The 19984-nt window shown below is 43.7% G+C and overlaps 1 protein-coding gene across 1 annotated transcript in view; it reads left to right on the plus strand.

Annotated features, from left to right (window-relative positions):
• bsna (bassoon presynaptic cytomatrix protein a) overlaps nucleotides 1-19984 on the plus strand; it is a 119093-nt gene that overhangs the window by 81986 nt on the left and 17123 nt on the right. The window contains exons 5-10 of the mRNA XM_029435940.1: nucleotides 1462-6798; nucleotides 8206-8373; nucleotides 8950-9206; nucleotides 9798-10734; nucleotides 14860-17371; nucleotides 18260-18757. Of these exons, the coding sequence (XP_029291800.1) occupies nucleotides 1462-6798; nucleotides 8206-8373; nucleotides 8950-9206; nucleotides 9798-10734; nucleotides 14860-17371; nucleotides 18260-18757 (9709 nt within the window). The remainder of the gene's footprint in view (nucleotides 1-1461; nucleotides 6799-8205; nucleotides 8374-8949; nucleotides 9207-9797; nucleotides 10735-14859; nucleotides 17372-18259; nucleotides 18758-19984) is intronic.

The following is a 19984-nucleotide window of genomic DNA, read 5'->3' on the forward strand; positions in this document are numbered from 1 at the left end:
TGGAATCAGATGGTTTTGTGGTTAGTAATATAACCACATTTCAGAAACACATTTTGAGATGTATTGTATTTGCCCTGTCCATATTTGTTTTAAAAATCTTTTCTCTGAAAAAATTGAATATTCTTTTTTGTTCTTGGAAAATGTTCCCATGTTTGTTTGTTTTCAAAGTAGTATTTTTTTGGTTGAAGAATTTTCTCTATGTATAACAATGCCTCTATAATTTCATGTCAATTATATTTTCATTTTGTTTGGTGATCAGAGCCCAGCCTTGTTTTTCCTTTATTATACTACAAACTGTAAATTATAATCACCTTGTATGCAAAACACTGGGTATTTCACACCACAGCATATAGTTGTGGTATGTTATGACACAACTCAAGTTTTTCTGAGGAACCTGGTTATCTAAAATTGTAAGTTGAACTAATTACTTACTCCTGTGTTAGACGTCCGGCTATTTTAAAAGCATGTCATTGATTCTGTGCTAACAGAATGCTGAGGCTGCAAGTGACAGCATTCATGGACTACCTTGGGGAATGAGAGTGTGAGAGAAACACAGACGGAGTGAAGAAATGCCTTTTCTTACTCGGCGGCAGCCATCGCTCCTGCTGAAATATTCATAAAGATTGGCTGCTTTAGGCCTTTACAAAGGCAGAGCAGACGTTCCTCATCTAGGGACCTTCTAGGAATTTAAAGTGCAGAGAACTTAAAGTAAAGTCTCCTCTGAAGTATTGTCACCATCGTTAAGAGGTTTTCTAGAAAAACATTTACATCATTTTTGTGTCGATTTGTATTCTGACCTCCATCCCCCTTTCATTCACCAGGTTAGTCCCTTTGAAATTATGATCTCGCATGTTATTAATAGACATCTGAGACAGAGCCATTGATGAATGAGTGTTGAGTAGTTTTTATGTTCCAGTCATGTTAACATCACAATTGCTCATCATCAAAAACTGAAATCTAACTCCTAAAAAACTTGAAATAAATTTGACTAACCTCTTTCCATCAATGGTTAACAAAATTGTTAACAAACCTTATAACTATAAGCCACTTTATGATAACTGTATAATTATGTAATTTGTCTTAAACTTGTCATTAATTATATTATTGGAGAATTACTTATTAATAAAATCAGTACGTACCTTAAATGTTTTTGATCAAGTTTTATTGTTGTATAATACTTTACCTTTATTATATTTAAATTTAATTGTAAAGATTTTTAACATTTTGTTCAAAAGTCTAACATACTGTTAGTAGATCTGATACGAAAACCTTTTTTCAGTTTTGGAAATTGGAAGGTTTTAGCATGCCTGTTCAAGCAGATTGCAAGCAAACATATTTGCATAAAGATGTGCTTATCCAGTATCAACACATTGTCGTGCTTTATATAAATTATTACTTAATTAAAAACCCTAACTTCCCCAAATCTAATACATTCTTCCTTTTATCTTCTTCTCTCTTTAGGATACAAAAAACAACAGCACCCATGACTTGTCACGCAGCCCTCAGAGCCTCAGTGACACCGGCTACTCTTCTGATGGCATCTCCAGCTCCCACAGTGAAATCACAGGTCTAATCCAAGAAGAGGAGATGAAGCTGAGTGAGAGGGGGATCAGTGGACGGGGCTCCCCACCAAGCCCTTCTGAAATCACCAAGCTAGAAAGCTCCATGAGGCCATTGCTGGAGAAGAGCCTTTCTGAAGACAAGGGGGACAGAAGAGGGAGAAAGCACAGAGACTTGGATGATCGAGGGAAGCAGCGCCCTCGCTCCCTGTCAATCCCACCAGATTCATTCGACTCTGACGAGGAACTAGAAGATATACTAGAGGAGGAAGAAGATGGAGGAGACTGGGATGGTAAACGGTCGGAAGGCAAGGAGGAGAAGAAGGAGAAAAAAAAGAAGGAAAAAGATGCTGAGCCCCCAGAGATGACTGATGAAGAGTTCATGAGGAGACAAATAATGGAGATGAGCGCTGATGAAGAAAATGAGGAGGACGAGATGGAGGAAGATGAAGATGAAGATGAGGAAGATGAAGGATATGGCTACCAGAAACCCAAGAAAAGCCAGCATAAACACATCTCTGACTCGGGGAAAGAAAAAAGACGTCTTCAGCACCACTCCAGCAGTTTTGAGGAGGAAACTAAGAGCTCTTCCGATGTTTATAAAGGCTCAATGGAGGAGGGTGAAGAAGATTTGATGGCACAAGGAGGCTTGAGGCGCTTCAAAACCATTGAACTTAATAACACCAGCAGCTACAATCGAGACATGGAGCTGGGCAATGAAAATGACTTAAGCCTTGATCGGGAACCAGAGCTGGAGATGGAGAGCCTGACAGGATCTCCTGAAGAGCGTTCTCGGGGTGATTACTCCTCAACACTGCCAGCTACTTCATCCTCATATGGCTCAGGCCAGTCTCCTACTTCCATATCATCAATGGAGGAGGACAGTGACAGTAGCCCCAGCAGGAGGCAAAGGCTGGAAGAGGCCAAGCAGCAGAGGAAAGCACGCCACCGCTCCCATGGCCCGCTCCTTCCTACCATTGAGGACTCTTCAGAAGAGGATGAGCTGAGAGAGGAAGAAGAACTTCTGAGAGAGCAGGAGAAGATGAGGGAGGTGGAACAACAAAGAATAAGGAGCACAGCACGAAAGACCAAGAGGGATAAGGAGGAGCTGCGGGCTCAGAGGCGCAGAGAGAGATCCAAGACACCACCTAGCAATCTCTCACCCATTGAAGACGCTTCTCCAACAGAAGAGCTGAGACAAGCTGCAGAAATGGAAGAGCTCCATCGTTCTTCTGCTTCTGAATATTCCCCTCAGAGTCTGGACTCAGAAGCTGAGGGATACGAGTCCAAACTTTACAAGTCAGGCAGCGAATACAACCTGCCTACCTTTATGTCTCTCTACTCACCAATAGAGAAATCATCAACTACAACAACCACCACAGCACCATCTTCAACTTCTAAACCGCTAAAGAGTGCTGAGGAGGTTTATGAGGAGATGATGAGGAAGGCAGAGGTGCTTCAGAAACAACAGAAGCAACAGCAGCAGCAAGGAAGACATGGGCAGTACTACGAGGAGGATGTTAATGGTCAAGGTTATGATGAAGAGTATGAATATGAACAAGAGCAAGCCGGATATGACAACGAGGCAGCAGAGACAGAAACAGATATTTATGAGGAGATCCGACAAACATCTCAGAACATTACCAAGATGCAGCAGGCCACTGATGAGCAAGTAGAGATCGAGATTGAGAGCTCCTACCCAGACAAACAGCTCCTAGACACAGGCTCAGCCTTTGCCAAGTTACTGGAGCAAAGCAATGCTCTACTAACTCCAGGGACCAGCCCCACCCAGATCTCAGCTCCTGTCTCCTTTGCTGAGACTGGAGGACGGATTCCTGATGTCCGAGTAACACAGCACTTCTCTGCAAAGGATGGACACAAAGACAGGATCAAAAGCCAAGCAGGAAAGAATGGAATAACTCCAGCAGTGGCTGCCACCACTATCGCAGCTTATGGAGTTTATGCCAGAGATGCAGTAACTATTTCTCAGACTAGTACAAGCCCCACTATGACGACTACTCAGTCTGGTATGTATGGCCGACACACAGCAAGTCCTGCCACATCTTCAACTACAGTCTCAAGTGTATGCAGCAAGATTGCAGAGATTACCCAGGCATACAGTCAAAGAGAAGTGATCACCAGAAGGGTAGGGGAAACCAGGGATGTCCAAGTGCGAGACAGCTCTACATCTTCCATTGAGAGAATTATTGAGCCACGTTCTCCCAAGTATACTACTTATTACAGGAGCACCAGTCCTCCTCTTTCTCCATCACCACCACCACAGAGTCCTACACGTTCACCTTCCAGAAGGAATACAGCTGAATTCTCGACACAGACTTTCAGTTCAGCATTACGAAGAACAGAGTCAGCTGGCTCTGGGCCTACATCTCCAGTGACTGCTCAGGGAACCCAAACATCACATCGATCAGTTTCCCCACGGCTCTATCGTCAGCAGTCTTCCCAGGATACCCCATACTCACCACCTCCAAGCCCAGCTAGGCCAATGACAGTCAACACTGCTACTTCACCCCTGTCTTCACCTACCCGGTTTAGCCGCCAATCAACATTTGAAAATTACTCCCCATGTGGCAGCCCTCCAGACACGCCACCTTACCACCAGTCTCCTACGCGTAGCTTCTACCGAACGCAAAGAGCGGAGAAAGTAAATGTGGGAACAAGTATGATCACTACAGCCAGCACTTACACCAGAGGGTCCATGTCAATGGACAACATCTCCCTTTGTCGAATATCTACAGTGCCAGGCACTTCTAGGGTAGAGCAGGGCCGTATGATCCAAGGTGGAAGTGTTGTGGACCTCAGAACAGTGACCAAACCAGCTCCTATTATCATGACTGACCAGGGAATGGATCTCACTTCCTTGGCCACTGAAAGCAGGAAATACCACGGTGTATCAGAGGGTAGCAGGCATTCAACTATTGTACAGCCACTGATTATGAACCTGAACACCCAGGAGATCATCACGCCAACCACTGTGAGTGTCACTGTGGCTGCGTCCATGTTTATGACTCAGCCCCAACAGCCAACAGTCTATGGTGATCCACATCACAACCAAGTGGATCTGGGTCAGGGCATGGGTTCTGCTGTGTGTCTTTCCCAGAACAAACCACCAATCTCCACTTCAAATGACCCAACAATACCAAAAATTGATGCCAAACTGGAAGACCTTAGTATCCAACAGAGAGAGCTACAAATACAGCAAGAGAAGCTGCAGAAGCAACAACAGCTCCTTGAACATCAGTTGCATCACCACCATCAGATGCAACATCAGCAGCAACAGGCATCTGCTTTGGCAAGGTACAGCCTTACTGGCCAGATCTCACCTTTACTGAAAAAAGACTTGCTAGTCAGTCAAACTAGCGCTGCCTCAGCTGTGGTCAGTGCTGTTTCACCAATCATTAACCCTGAGCTGTATGGCACTGGTCCTGTTGAGCTGAAAGGGAAGCCTAGCCCTACTGGTATGATATCAGGAGGTAAATCACCACATAGCATGGTAGTACAGATGGATGTAGGGCCAGAGCAGGCCAGGGCAGTGACTCAGCTAGTGAAGGTAGAAGAAGGACAGGATGCTATGGATTTGACAGAAGGCCAAATTAAACCTGATAACCAACCAGCTTGCTGTGACGTTGTTTACCGACTTCCATTTGGTGGAAGCTGTGTTGGTGCTGAGACAGAGGGCATAAGGCCTCCATCTGCCCCACCTCTCACCTATGAGTCTGACCAAGAAAGACAATCCGGAGGGTACCATGAATATGCAATGGATGAACGTAAAGCCTACACATTACCTTTCCCTGGTAGGCTCCAGCCTTCGATGTCTGATACAAACCTAGCGGAAGCTGGGCTACAATCCTACCATTCTAAACTAGAACCACAACTCCAAGCCTCAGGAGAACTTGCCATGGATCTTACTGCTATGAAACAAGGTTATGGAGGTTATATAGGGATGCAGTATGGCTCCTATACAGATTTACGGCATGGAGGAGACATCACAGCCCAAGCAATGCCTATAAGGAGATATAATTCCTTGTCTAACATCAGTTCAGACTATGGCTACTCTGCTCGTGACATTGCTGGCTTCCAAGAAGCTAACTTGGCTCAGTACAGTGCTACAACTGCCAGAGAGATTAGCCGGATGTGTGCAGCACTCAATACCATAGATCGATATGGAAGCAACCCAGACTTGATGCAGTTTGGTGGTTTAGGGAGAGGAACCGGGCCTGGGGCCGCCAGGCTTGCAGCAGGACTCGGCTTGAGGCAAAACCTTCTCTTTGGACTAGATGGGAAGCCAATCTCCCACAGTCAAGCGCTAACCAACCTTATCAATGCCAGGCAGGCTAGTCTCAGGGCCATGTACCCTGCAGCTATTAGGTCCTCTGATGGGATGATCTACTCCACCATTCAGACCCCCATTGCTTCTACTCTTCCAATCACAACTCAGCCTGCCTCTGTTCTTCGCCCAATACTGAGGGGGGTCTACAGGCCATACCCCTCTGCCAACATGACACCTGTGCCCCTATCCAGTCTTAGTAGACTACCAATGAGCCCCAGAGTACCTTTAACTGGACAAGCTCCAGTCCGTTACCCAGCACCAGGTCTTCTCCAAACAACATCAACCAATGCCACTACTGCTGGTGCTGCAACAACTTTGGCACCAGTAGGTATTCCATTGTCTGTTTCCATGAGTCCTACATTCCAGGATGAACCGGTTTACCTCGGTAAAGGTGCATCCTCATCAACAGAGGTCACCTCAGTACAAGGAGTTGTCATACCAATGGAGCCACAGCAGCAGCCAATAAACCTTTCCCAGGCCCACCTGAACAGTCAACAACAGCAACAAGTTGCAACTGCTCAGCAATCACAACAGCTTCCCTCAGCAGCCTATGTCTACCCGCCTTCAGCTCCTTCACACACTCTTGGCTACACACAACCTCCAGCCGGCCCCTCTGCCCCAACTGGTGGTTTACCAATTGCAGGGGGTCTTCCTCCCTTCCCCCCACCAGGTGCCATACACAAGGAGGGTGAAACCGAGGCAGAGAGGCTGCATCGGCAGCAGGAACAGCTTCTGCAGATGGAGAGGGAACGTGTGGAGCTGGAGAAATTCCGGCAACTGCGTCTACAGGATGAACTGGACCGAGAAAGAATAGAGCTGAAGCTGCACAGGGAGAAGGAGCAAATGCTGGTGCAGAGAGAGTTACATGAGCTGCAGAACATCAAGGACCAGGTAGAGGGAGAAACAGGAGGCATAATGGAGAATTTGATAGTTGGTGTCTGTTTGATGTTTTGTGATTGTTGGTTTTCTATAAATATTGGTTTGTTTTTGTTTTTTGTGGTGGTGTTATGTGTGGTGTGTCTTATTGCATTATTATCTTTTAATATTATTTCAATTGTTTTGTTATTTCAATGTCACATCTTAGATGTCAATGAGTAAATTGACTTGCAAGATACATTACATCATTCTCTGAAAACGTTGACTACTTAACAAAACAAACTAATTCTAAATACAGTATAGGCATGAATTTCAATCAATTCCCCCAAAAAGTACATGTAACACACTTTGACGGTTTTATTGAATTTTTCTTTTGCCAGGGAGATATCTCTTCAGAAGATGGTGTTAAAATGTTGTCATTGTTAGAATTTATTTTATTTAATGTAATGATTGATGGCATTTTTGTTCAAGGAAATGTTTGCAATCACTCAGCCATACAAAGATATAGTTATATAGTCTGCATACTATGTAGTTCACTTAAATGGACATGTCCTGTATATGAGTGTGCATGAACATGCCTGTAGTATGTGTGATAGAAACTGATGATTTTCAGAGTTTGCTTTAATATTCCATTTGTTGGTCTGATTTATTTGCAAAAAAAATGGATACTGTTATTTTGTATTCATCTGATAATCAATAGCATTGAATATATCGGTTTTTCTCAGTAGCGATATAGCCTTGTGCAGATGTTTTAAAAGTTAACAGAAGGGCTAACATGACAATTTTCTCCTTTTTTGATAGAACAAGCAGTTGAAAATCTTTCAAGTTAACTCAGTTAAACAGGTGTGGAAGCCTTCCTTAATGAGAATGAACTAGAGATGGAATGTTTAATATTCATCTCATACCCGGCAGTCTAAGCAAAAATCCTAACTCTTTTTTTGCATTAGCCTGCCATTTATGCAACAAAGAAAATGCATTACATATTTTCTTATGAGCATTACATGACTGGCAACAGCATTAACCAGTACATACTGCACTTCATTTATGTTGCGCTTCCATTCTTGGTTTTTGCAATATATAGTGGTTTGACTAACTTGAAACCATTTTTAAAACTAATCCATCAGCACAAGAATAACTCCATGTCACATCCAGTGTCAGGAGTCTTTGATCATCTTTTATACAACCAAATGTACCATAACTCAACAACCTTGTCCTATTCTGCCTTTACTGTCTCTCTCTCTGTCTGTCTCTGTTTCTACCTATTTTTCATCATCTTGTTCAATAATTTCTTCTCCTCTCAACACATTCACCCTCACCTCTGTCTTGTGCTATGCTTCTCCATACTTTTCTTGTCTTATCCTCTCTCCGTTTTTGCCGACGTGTGCTTCTTTCTGTTCCCCTCTCCACCAACATTATTATTAGGTTCTACAGCAGCAGCAACAGGAACGCGAGAAACAACTTGTTCTCCAGAGGGAGCAGTTGGCCCAACAGAAGTCCCAGCTAGACCAGATCCAGTCTTTACAGCAGCAGCTCCAGCATCAGCTTGTAGAGCAGAAGAGACAGAAAACAGCTGCAGCTCAGAGCATACAGGTGAGGGGAGTGAGGAACACTGGCACGTGGCTTAAAAGGGATGCGACATACTTATATGATGGAATTGAGGATTGATTTTAATAAAGGCTTCAGCTCTTGTCTTGCAGTGGCAGAACATTTTAGGGCATAGAGAATGGGAAGTACTGGAGAAGCTCACACAATTCTCAGCCCTGTCATGGACTTACATGCCTGACACTTCCATTTTTTCTACAGTACATTTTCTGAAGCATAATTGATCTCAAATAGTTTATTAAGCCGCCAACACATATTCTGACAACTTGTGAATTAACTGGGCTGGCAAATGACAATGTGCATCTTTAGTATTAATTGTGCATGATGCATGAAATTCAGTGTACAAAATAATTTATAATGGGCTTCCTAAAAATTATTACTGTAACTGACTGAATTGACTTCTCAAGCTACAACTCATAATGTTTGCATGTATGTCTACACTCTGCACGGCAATTCTTTGGTGGACCTCTATGATTGTAATATGACGTGAAATATGCAAAGCCTTTTCAGTCTCAATTGAATCAATGATGGGTGACAACTTTAAAGTAATCCTTTTTTCTTTAGCTGGATGTGAACGGACAGCCCTTGCCCTCCTACACCGACTCTCAGATGGGCTACCGTTCGCTCCCCAACTCCTCGTCAGAGATGTGTCTAAGGAGCCAGCAGGAACACATGGAGACCAGGAGCAACATGAGGAAACACAGCTCCATGACCAGGCTGACCAGGGACAGCTTGGACGGAGACGGCGTGGTATTTTACGGCTCCTCCCGCAGGAACGTGGACAGCTGTGTGCAGACAGATGATGAAGATGGAGAGGAGAGGTAGAGATATGTGTGTGTGTGTGTGTGTGTGTGTGTGTGTGTGTGTGTGTGTGTGTGTGTGTGTGTGTGTGTGTGTGTGTGTGTGTGTGCGTGTGCGTGCGTGCGTGCGTGTGTATATTAGGAGAGGATTATCTTGATAGCCTTCCTATTTACTTCACAACAAGAAAAAAACAAGGCACAAGCTTTATGAATAATTTATAATTTTACACCGAATAAAGATGTCACTTCTCTGAGAGTTTGAAAGGCATAAAGCATTGTGCAACACAAAAGGTGATACGACATCCAAAATTGTTAAATGTTCAAACTCAGACTTGTTTTTTCAAATTCAAATTGCATTTTAATATTGTTTTACATATGTAGTAGAATATAGCAGAGGTGGGACCAAGTCATTGGCTTGCAAGTCCCAGGTCCTAAATTCTGAGTTTCGAGTCCTAAACAAGTCATAACAAAAGAACATTTGAGTCACACACTTTGCATAATGCAATTATGTTTTATTATATATTTTTATTATATATCTTTTTTTTTTTGTTGACCAAAATATATATTTTTCATATATTGTTGTTTTTCTTCTTCTCTTCTCTCCATAACCAGGTACATGATGCGTCATCGCACCAGAAGGCGTGGTCGCAGTGTTGACTGCTCTGTCCAGACAGATGACGACGAGGACAAGGCTGAGACGGAGCAGCCAGTCCGCCGGAGACGTTCTCGTTTCTCCCGGCACACTGAGTCCAATGCCACTGGCAACAGCACTTCCGCCACATCCACAACAGCCACTGATACCAAGACCGACACTCACAAAACGGTGTCCTCCAGTATTGCCATCCAGACCATCAGGGAAATGTCTTGCCAGACGGAAGTGGAGCACCTAGGAAGAGTCTCCCCAGCAATCCATGTGACAGTACCAGACCCAAATAAGGTAGAGATTGTGCACTACATTTCCGGACCTGAGCGGACCATAAAAGGACAGTCTTTAGCCTGTCAGACTGACCCGGAAGCCCAGTCACAGGGTGTTGTAGCACCCCAGCTCAGTGTACCAACAACGGTCAGTCCATATTCTTCCTCTACCAGTACCGGAACGCAGCAATCCAGTTCTGTCGACCTCCTGACCCAGCAGCGCCAGCAGCAGCACATTGCAGCAAACGCAGCCAAGTTTGAGCGACGCCGCCCCGACCCGCTTGACATCAACTACCAGCCTCACAACCACATCCACAACGAGTCCATCTCCAGCATCATCCGGCAGCAGCAGACGGTCCCCAAATCCCCACAAGTCCTCTACTCTCCTGTCTCCCCGGTGTCCCCACACCGCCTGCTGGAGAATTCTCTGTCCACTGAGAGGCTGAACAAGGCCCACGTCACACCTCAGCAGAAGTCCTACACAGCCGAGTCCCCGCAGAGACACCCCTCTGTGCCCCGACCCATCAAGAGCACCCAGAGGTCCATGTCAGACCCCAAGTCCCTTAGCCCAACCACAGACGAGCACACCAAGGCCAGGCTGTCCCTCTACCAGCAACAAGTACTCCAGAGCCAGGTAAAGTCAATCAAACCAACCAATCAAGCCTTAGCACACAATTAGCACAGTCTAGATAAGATAGCTAAACAGCGGTGCCGTTATGTTATCAACTAGATAGAGAAAATGTCTATTTTTGTTTTATTGGCCATTTGTTTCTTACTAAAACAGACCCCAAATCAGTGGTCAGACTTCATGCTAATAAAGTTTTACCTCATGTTCAGTTGAAAAGCACCTTTTGAGACCTGCACTCAAGTAACTCGTAGTACAAAAACTTATTTTTAACTATACACAATAACAACAACAACACTCTAATTTGACTCACTGGGCAGGTACTTTACTTAAGGCATCCTCAATGTTAAAACCAAGCAGTGGATAGATGGTATCTTACTGTGTGTAGCCAACAGAGGAGGTCCACAAAAACAATTATTATTCAGTTACAGCCACAGTAGTTGTGTTCTACTGGACGGCTACTGTGATGAACTGTAGCTGCAACAAAAGGCTAACACTGTGTAATAGAGCTTCACTAAAGATCATACCCCAAAAAAAGTGTTTTACGGTTAACTTAAAAAAAAAAAAAGTAATCACAACTGTCATCATCACAACTACCACTTATATTTAACACATTTTGGTTGTGTTTCTTGGAGTTTTGATGGAATTGATGCATCTCCCCAATTACCAAACAGATTTCTTTTTTTTTTTTCATATCCTGCTAATGCTAGTAATGCTGCCTAATGCTATAGCCCAATATTGAAAATCAACCATGTACATATAATAAACCAATATAGAATATCATCCATATAAATATTAGTCTATGTACAAGTTTGCTGTATTTTGTGCTTGTCAACAGTTCCAAATAAGAACATTTATAAAAAAAAAGAAATATCATCAACAGAATAAAACCTGTTAATTAGATGACATTTTAAAATCTTGGGCAAGGCAGTACAGTCATTATCTCTTCTCTAGTCAAAACTTTCCAAAGGCATCAATACTGAATGACTTCTATGTAACTTTGATTGAAATCATTCCTTTTATTGTATTTTGTACTTTATTGTACATTTTTATTTTGAGAGTGCTGAATGTTTTATGTGAATGCTGTTGATGACTAATTCCCTTTGTTGTGGATTTTTCAGATGTTACTATTGTTTTGTTTTTTACGTTCTTTAGGCCAAACAGACTTTATTAAATTTACTCAATCCCCAATTTGAAACAAGTGACACCTACTCTTATGGAGCAACAGCTGCCATGAAAGTGAGCTAAAAAGTTGAATCTACAGTTGAGCTTACTTCAGGTTTTGTGGGCCGTTTATTATAGAAACCTCAGGTGAAGGAAAGTGTTCAACTTGCCCATAAACTAACTCAATTTGATACTAGATTAGGTAGCTAGTGAATCTTTCTGCCTGTTAATTAAACTTCCTGTAAATGTATGATGATAGTACAGGCTAAAGTTCTCTCTGGTATATATTTGAATTTTAATATCTCTGTTTAACTGGTATTTGGACATCTACAAAATACTTACCTCGGATTATGGCACAAAAGAAAAAGATATGATAATTCAGTGCATTAATACTTATTTCAATAACATCATACTTATAAACCAGGAGCATTAAATCTTCAAAAGGAAACCTGTATACTTCACCCTTATTACAGGGACCATGGCAGGTAGCAGACTGCTCTTACAACATATTTTGTTGTGAAAGGCTTCATTTCTTAAGGCCAATTCATAAAGATCAGATTGATAATGAATCCATAAAAATGATAATGATCTCGATTTATAGAGCACTTTTCAAAACCAAAGCTACAAAGTGACTTACACGAGGCACCAAATTAAAAAAGAAACAAATTATGTAATCAAATATAAAATCTAGTCAATGGAGAACTAAAGTCCTTCCAAGTTAAATCAAGTAAAGTTAGGATAAGCCTTCTAATAAAACTATGTTTTAAGAATAGATTTAAAAGGTGATACTCAGACCGTCTTACTTCCTCTGGTAGGTCATTCTAGTCAGAGCTGCAAGACATAATATTCAAAGATTAAGAGGTTAAACACAATCTCTGTAGTTTGTAGTTTATGTCCAAAGATACTTGATACATTTTTTTTATCAAATGTTATGATGGCCTTCAGTGCTGATGTAAGATATAACATGCATTTTATTTGAGAATTAAAAAGAATCCTGCAACTATTTAGGAGTAATCCACTTCCACTGTTGCATTGTTAAATCACTCCCAAGTGTCTGCAGCATGGTTATGGCAAGATAAACGAAACAAAGCAGACTGCTCTGGGACGTGCCTGTGAAAAAACTAAAAGGAATTTTGTATTTGTCTTCTTAAGAATGGTCCACCTTCCCTCATCAATATTGAGTCTTAGCAGTTATTATGTGAATGTTTTGATGAACAACCCCTTTGTTAGTATTATTAAGTATACATTTTCACTCATAATCTTCTGAGGTGTTAGGAGTATGTTTTCACTGCCTACATGATAAGATTATAGGAATTATAATCCCCCACAGGAATGTTTTTTTATGTTGCCACCCCCACACAGATTGACATCATAAACAACACACCACACATTGTGGGACCTATTTACAAATTCAAAATGCAGTTAACATGTGTGATAGGAAAGGGAAGATACAGTATTTAAATATATTAACAAATAAAGATGAACCAACATTCATTCTGACGTTCATGTCATTCATGATATTGATACATCATCTGAACAAGATACATGTAATTGGCTGGATTGAACTATATTCAGAATTTTTTAGTTCCATATTGTGCAGTCAAAATATACAGCTAAAATAATAATCAAACACACACTTTTTCTTGGGGTTTAAAGTGAAACACATGGTGCAGTCGGCTTGGTTTTAAGATTTAAAGTTTACGTTTGAAGCATGAGGCAATCAGAAGCCATTGATCATTTGAAAAATTGTAGAACCCAATTTTGTCTTCAGAACAGCATAAATTCAACAAAACATGGATTCCACAAGGTGTTGGTAATATCCCTTATGGGTTTAGGTACATACCAACTCAACAGAATTGACCATATATTGGCCATAAATTCATGCTTCCATGGTCCTAATCCATAAATTAAAGGAGAGTTAATATCTTGACAATTGCAAGGTGATTCATTTCCAAAATGTGTTTAGCTAAGCAAATGCTCATACAAATGCCTCAAAGTCACACTTCAGTTTGAAGTGGACCAAGACCAACCTTTTCAGACTATCGCTATAAACAGAGCCTTAAAAAGATAATGGGTTTGGTTATTTCTTCGCATCTTTCTAATTAGAAAACAATATTTTACTCAAAACTTACATATGGGGCAGCTAGTTGTGTTTTACATGAAAGCAACAACCCAGCAAAAAACGTTTAAAATGATTTAGGTTTTAGTTGTAGTCAATTTACTAGCGGAATACAGCAACAAACTTTGCACTAATTTTAATGTTTTTGTATGTCCTCTAATATAAACTCCACTCTTGTTTCCTGTTGTCCTTGTCTCTGTGTCTATATTTGTCTCCTTTGTCTCCCTTGTATATCCCTGTCGTTGCGTCCACCCCTTGTTTATTCTGTTCCTTGATTTTTTTCTCTTTTTGAGTTTTCCTCTCTCTTCTTCCTGTTCTATTTATCTGCTGTGCACATCGTCTGTCATCCGATCTCTTTCAACTTTCTGCTTCCACTGTGATCCATCTCTATGGATCTCCTACCACATCTCTCCCTTCCGCCCCTTTCTCATTTTCCCCTTTTATTTTCTCTTTTACCTTTCCTTCTCCCTCCGTTCCTCCTCACCCCTCCTCTTTACTTTACTTTCCTATTTTCCCTCTCTTCCCTTCTATGTCCTCCCCATTCTTCTCCTCCACATTTTCTCTCTTCATCCTTCCCTTTACTTAATCCTGTTTCCTTCCTTGTTCATGCCTGCTTTGTCTCTTAACCTCCCATGTTGCTGTCCATTTCACATTCACATTTGGTTTCTACAAATGTCCCATCTCCTTTTAACTAACCATCCTATCCCATTGATTGTTCTCCACATTCCCCTGTTCCTCTGTTTTACCTCTCCGATCCCTTTTTTTCCATGTTTCTTTGTCTCCCCATATTATCCTGCTCTCCTATCCCTCCCTCCTCTCCTCCCTCCCTCCCTCTCTCTCTCTCTCTCCAGCTGGCAGCCCTACAGCAGAGCTCACTGCTCCGTAAGGTCAAGCGAACCCTGCCCAGCCCTCCTCCGGACGAGACTACAACATCAGCTCACCTGCCCATGATGGCACCTGCCCTCCAACAGGTCTACCTGCCCTCCGTGCCCAGCCTCAAGCCCGCCTCCAGGTCTGGCCTGGCTGCCAAAGCCAGCCTCCTCAAAGACCTCACCCACGAGCTGAAAGCCGTGGAGCAAGAGTCGACCAAGCTGAGAAAGCAGCAAGCTGAACTGGAGGAGGAAGAGAAAGAAATTGACGCTAAACTGAGATACCTCGAGCTGGGGATCCACCAAAGGAAAGAAACACTGGTCAAGGAGAGGGAGAGGAGGGATATTGCCTACCTGAGATGTATGGGGGACAGTAGGGACTATATGTCTGACAGTGAGTTGAATAACCTACGTTTTGCAGCTGCAGCTGCATCACATGAGACCAATGGGCTTCTGTCAGCCAGGCCTAGCACTGCCCCTCTGAGTCAGTTCACAAGTGACCTGAACACAGCAGCCCAGTACCCACCCACCTCATCCTTCCTATCCTGTCAGTACCCCCAGAGCCAACCGGCAGCACCAATTCAGCAATCAAGTGTGCCGTACCAGTCATCGACATTCAACCAGCCTCCCTATCCAACAGTGTCTCAGTCCCAGGCACTGCCACAGCCCACACCCCTCCAGAGTCATGTCCCTCCTCCAGGACCATCTTACCAGTCTCAACCCTCCTACCCTTCCCATACCTATCCCCCAACTCAGCCCCCATATCCCCAGACAGACATTGGGTTACCAGCTGCACCGCAGCCTCAACCCCAGCCAGGGCATACAGGTTTCGGGCCTGCACCACCCGGTCAGCCCCCATACCCCACCCACAGCTCACCCTATCCTAGTGCTGTGTCCTCCTACCCCAGCCAAACCACCCCATACCCTGGGCAGCCCCAAGTTGATATCCTGACAGTCCACCCGGGAAGACCAAGGCAGACTTCGCTGGCCGATCTGGAGCACAAGATGCCCACCAACTACGAAACGATCAGCAACCCCACAGTCGTGGTCACCACCACAGCCCAGGAAGCTACCTATTCCGGTGCAGCCCCCTCTTATGGTCAGTACACTGGATCAACAACCATGGCCAGCACCTATGGGCCTTATGGCTCAGCACCAGTGTCCAGCAGCTATGGTGGATACTCTTCCATGCCACCCAGCACTTATGGCCCATATACTTCAACTTCAGCTAATTCATATGGCCAGTACACCACAACCAATGCTAATACTTATGGCTACACCACCACCACAGCCAGCTCTTACGGACAGTACACTTCTACAGTTTCCAATGCCTATGGGCACTCTGTAGACAGTCCCTCCACGTACAGCAATGCAGATGGGATGTACGGGGCTCCTGGCTTAGAGCAGAACATCCCAAGGAACTACATGATGATTGACGACGTGAGCGAGCTGACGGCAAAAGATGGGCTGGGCACGACGACAGGGGACATGATGCATCATGGTGGCAGTGGGCGCTACCCGGGCGACATCCACGGCCACAGCAGCACCATTGGCAGTACGACGCGTGGGGGAAGTGGCAGCTCCTCGTACGGCAGGACACCTGAAGAGGAAGCAGCGATGCAGGAAGAGCTGTACGACCACCACGGCAGGGGTAAGAGCAGCTACAGGCACGGACCTCTAGGGGGCAGCAGCAGCAGCGTGAGCGCTAGCATGGGTGGGGGATCCTCCTATTACTATGACTACGACTACAAACATGGCATCCGCTCCGGGGTACAGAAACCTTCGTCGTCCTCCAGAAGCCTTCTGGCTCCTGCTGTCATGTGCTCCAAGCGCAGCAAGCACAGGAAACTGGGGAGTATGGAGCAAAAAATCTCCAAGTTTTCCCCAATTGAAGAGGCTCGGGATGTGGAGGCAGACCTGGCCTCCTATTCCTCAGCGACAGGTGAGGCTTACCCCTCCTCTCACATTCGAGGGCGCCAGCTGATCGAGGATTACGGTTTCAAGAGGAACGCTCAAGAGGGCAGCAGTGGCAGTGGCACCACTCATGGTAGTCGATACTATGGTTCAACGGTGGAGGAGGACGATCGGATTTACTACACCTCCACCGGCCGCTCCCGTTCCACCGGCTACGGCATGGACAAGATCTCAGCCAGAGACTACTCCGGGTATCGCAGCCGATCCTATGAGAGGGACGACCGCTCCTACCAATCTGGCTACAGCCGGGGGCGCCGCCCAACCCGGCAGTACTCTGAAGAGGAGAGCCCACTCAGTCCCCTTGGGAGGTTCATGGGTTCTGGGCGATCATCAAGCTTAGGTCCCGACCCGTACGACAGTCGCAGCAGTAGATATCATTACTATTATGGCCAGTATGGTTCCAGCCACTCGCTGCCAGACGTACAAGACCACATACGGGACCTTCCTCGGACGCATGTCTACAAATCGGATGATACGTACATTATAGACGATTATCATTGCGCTGTGTCAGACAGCGAAGGTAATTGTGGGAGCTCAATGCCCACACAGTCTCACTACCTACTACTGCCCCCACCGTTTATCTAAACGTCCCCCACCCACCCAGAGGCTAGGCTTTAGCAAAGAGAAAGAGAAAGAAAAAAAGAGAGACAGAGATAGCTGTTGCATGCTGATATTTTCTTCTTCCTGAGAGTCACTTGGAGCTCTCTTATCAGTGGACTGCTGTCTGTCTGTCTGCCTGCCTGTCCGTCCTTCCGCCTGTTCGTCCAGTCGTCTGTCTGTCCAATACTCGCATGGTTCTTCGACGTGGTCGTTTTCTTCATTCGGTACACTCTGATTCACTTGAAAGGTCTTCTTTGCACGACACAGATGCATTGTTTTTTCTTTACAGGGTTTTATTTTTAATTATGTCATCGGCATTGATGTTTTGTTTACATGTGTTTTGATTCATAAATTATTTGTCTACAATGCAAAACAGTCCCTTACAATCAAGTCTATATTTAACCCTTTTCTTTCAAAGAGGGCCAACATTATTGTCTCACTGCAGCAATTAGCCCATATTCACACCATCAAGAATTTAAAAAGGCAGTTGTTAAAAGTATATAAGTAATTTTCCCTGTCATTGGCTTTAAATTCAAAGCTGAAGGATTTGAGGAACAGTTTTGCAGTTTTTATTTTATCTTGTTATATTCTTGTAATCTGTGAAGGTGATGTGAAGTGTACTGTATACTGCATGGATGTAAAACTTTTTTTTTTTTTTCTGCCTTTCTTTCTGTGTCTTCTCCCTCCTATTCTTTTCTTTTGCATGCGGTTGGTCTTCTTCTTCCTGCCTCCTTCCATTTCTCAGCCTGCATGCCGCTGTCTCCAAACGACATGGAGATTGACTGTGATCTGCTCTCGGTTTCCAAAGCCTACCATCTGGGACAAGAAGAAACTGACTGGTTTGAGAAGCCACGCGCCAGTTCTCGACACTACGGCAGCAGCCACTCAACTGGGAGGAGCCGGCACGGTGTGAAACACACCTACCATGATTATGATGAGCCTCCTGAGGAGGACCTGTGGCCCCAGGATGAGTATGGCCATGGAGGGCGACACTCTACTTCCCGTGACCACCGTCAACATGGTAGCTCTAGCCGACACTCATCCGCATCACGTCATTCAGATGAGCCGAGGTCCTCAAGGTCATCTAAGGCACACCCCAAAGACCCGTCAATGCGCCAAGACCCTTCACCACGATCCTCATCTACAGGAAGGCGTGGAGAGTCAAGGTCCGGAGGGTACCAATCTGCGGACTACTCCCGAGATCCGTCTGGCCACCACCACGGACAGCGCTCCTCCAGACAGGGGGAACCTCACCGTTCCTCTCGCAGCAAGTCCCAGCAGGCAGTGGACATGCAGGGTCAACCAGGTAATAAAATCAAACAAAAAAAAATTTCTATGTCATTGTAATTGACCGAATAGAAAAAGATGCTATCAAGCTAATTGTTTTTGTTTGATTATTCGGCTCACTAATGGATTGACATTTTTTTACTGACTTTGCATGTCTTTAACTATTTAGAAATAAAGGTATAATATTATACATATTATTGACTACAAGATGAGATACGTTAAGAATTTGAGAATATCTTAAAGAAGAAGTAAAAAAAGAAAATCATTAAAAACGAATTTGCTCATTAAACTGTATGACTAGAACAATATTAGACCTCATTCAGATTCTGGCCAGTGTAGGCGGTCTGGCACCTGTCCAGAATGAGCAGAGGTGCCAAAATGTCTCCATTTAAAACAAATGATATATTTCTGACTTGATAAATTAATAAGTAACAGGCATATATCTATTTCATATTTAAGTCAAGTCAATTTTATTTACACAGCACAATATCAGAAATTATTGAATTTGTCCCAAGGGGCTTTACAATCTGTACAGCATACAAACAAAAGAAAAGCAGTAGAGGTGGGATCCCGAGAGATGATGGTAACAGTTACAAGGCTTGAAGTAATCAAAGAATAAGCAGCTAACTAAAATGTAAGGCAATAGGATTTAATTTAGCATTCAAAGGCCTCAACAGTGTCAGACTGTCTGATATAAGCATCAGGGTTTATCCAAAAGAAGGGGGCCAATAGGAAAAGGCCCTGCAGCCTGTTAACCTCTTTATAGCTCACACAGAGCTGAGAGCGTGGAGTAATGGAAATTAATTCCACGACTGTATATATATTGGACAAGGGGTGAAATACTGTATAAAGAGAGAAAGGAAAAGGGACAATAACAGAGCCCTGAGGTACTCCACATTTTACATCCATAAATGTCAATGTAGTTAGTAAGACATAAAACCTTGCAAGAGCCACCCCAAAGTAAAAATGTACATTTAAAAAAGAATGTTACTCAGTGAGCTAAATCTTACTAACTATTGCATGCATTGTCAAATCACCCTGGATAAATATGACCATGAACCATATTGAATAAATGTATCCCACATACCTGAACTAAGTTTCCTAAACTATGGTAGGCCCTCAAATGATTACTTGGGAAGTAATAAACTGTGATCCTTGGCTAAGATCCCTTTGAATTTAGCTCTGATGAAGAAATATTTAATACCCATTGTTGCTCAGACTGAGTTTGATGCTCTTTTACAATCAT

Source organism: Cottoperca gobio, chromosome 7, assembly GCF_900634415.1.
Source record: "Cottoperca gobio chromosome 7, fCotGob3.1, whole genome shotgun sequence".
Classification (NCBI taxonomy): domain Eukaryota; kingdom Metazoa; phylum Chordata; class Actinopteri; order Perciformes; family Bovichtidae; genus Cottoperca; species Cottoperca gobio.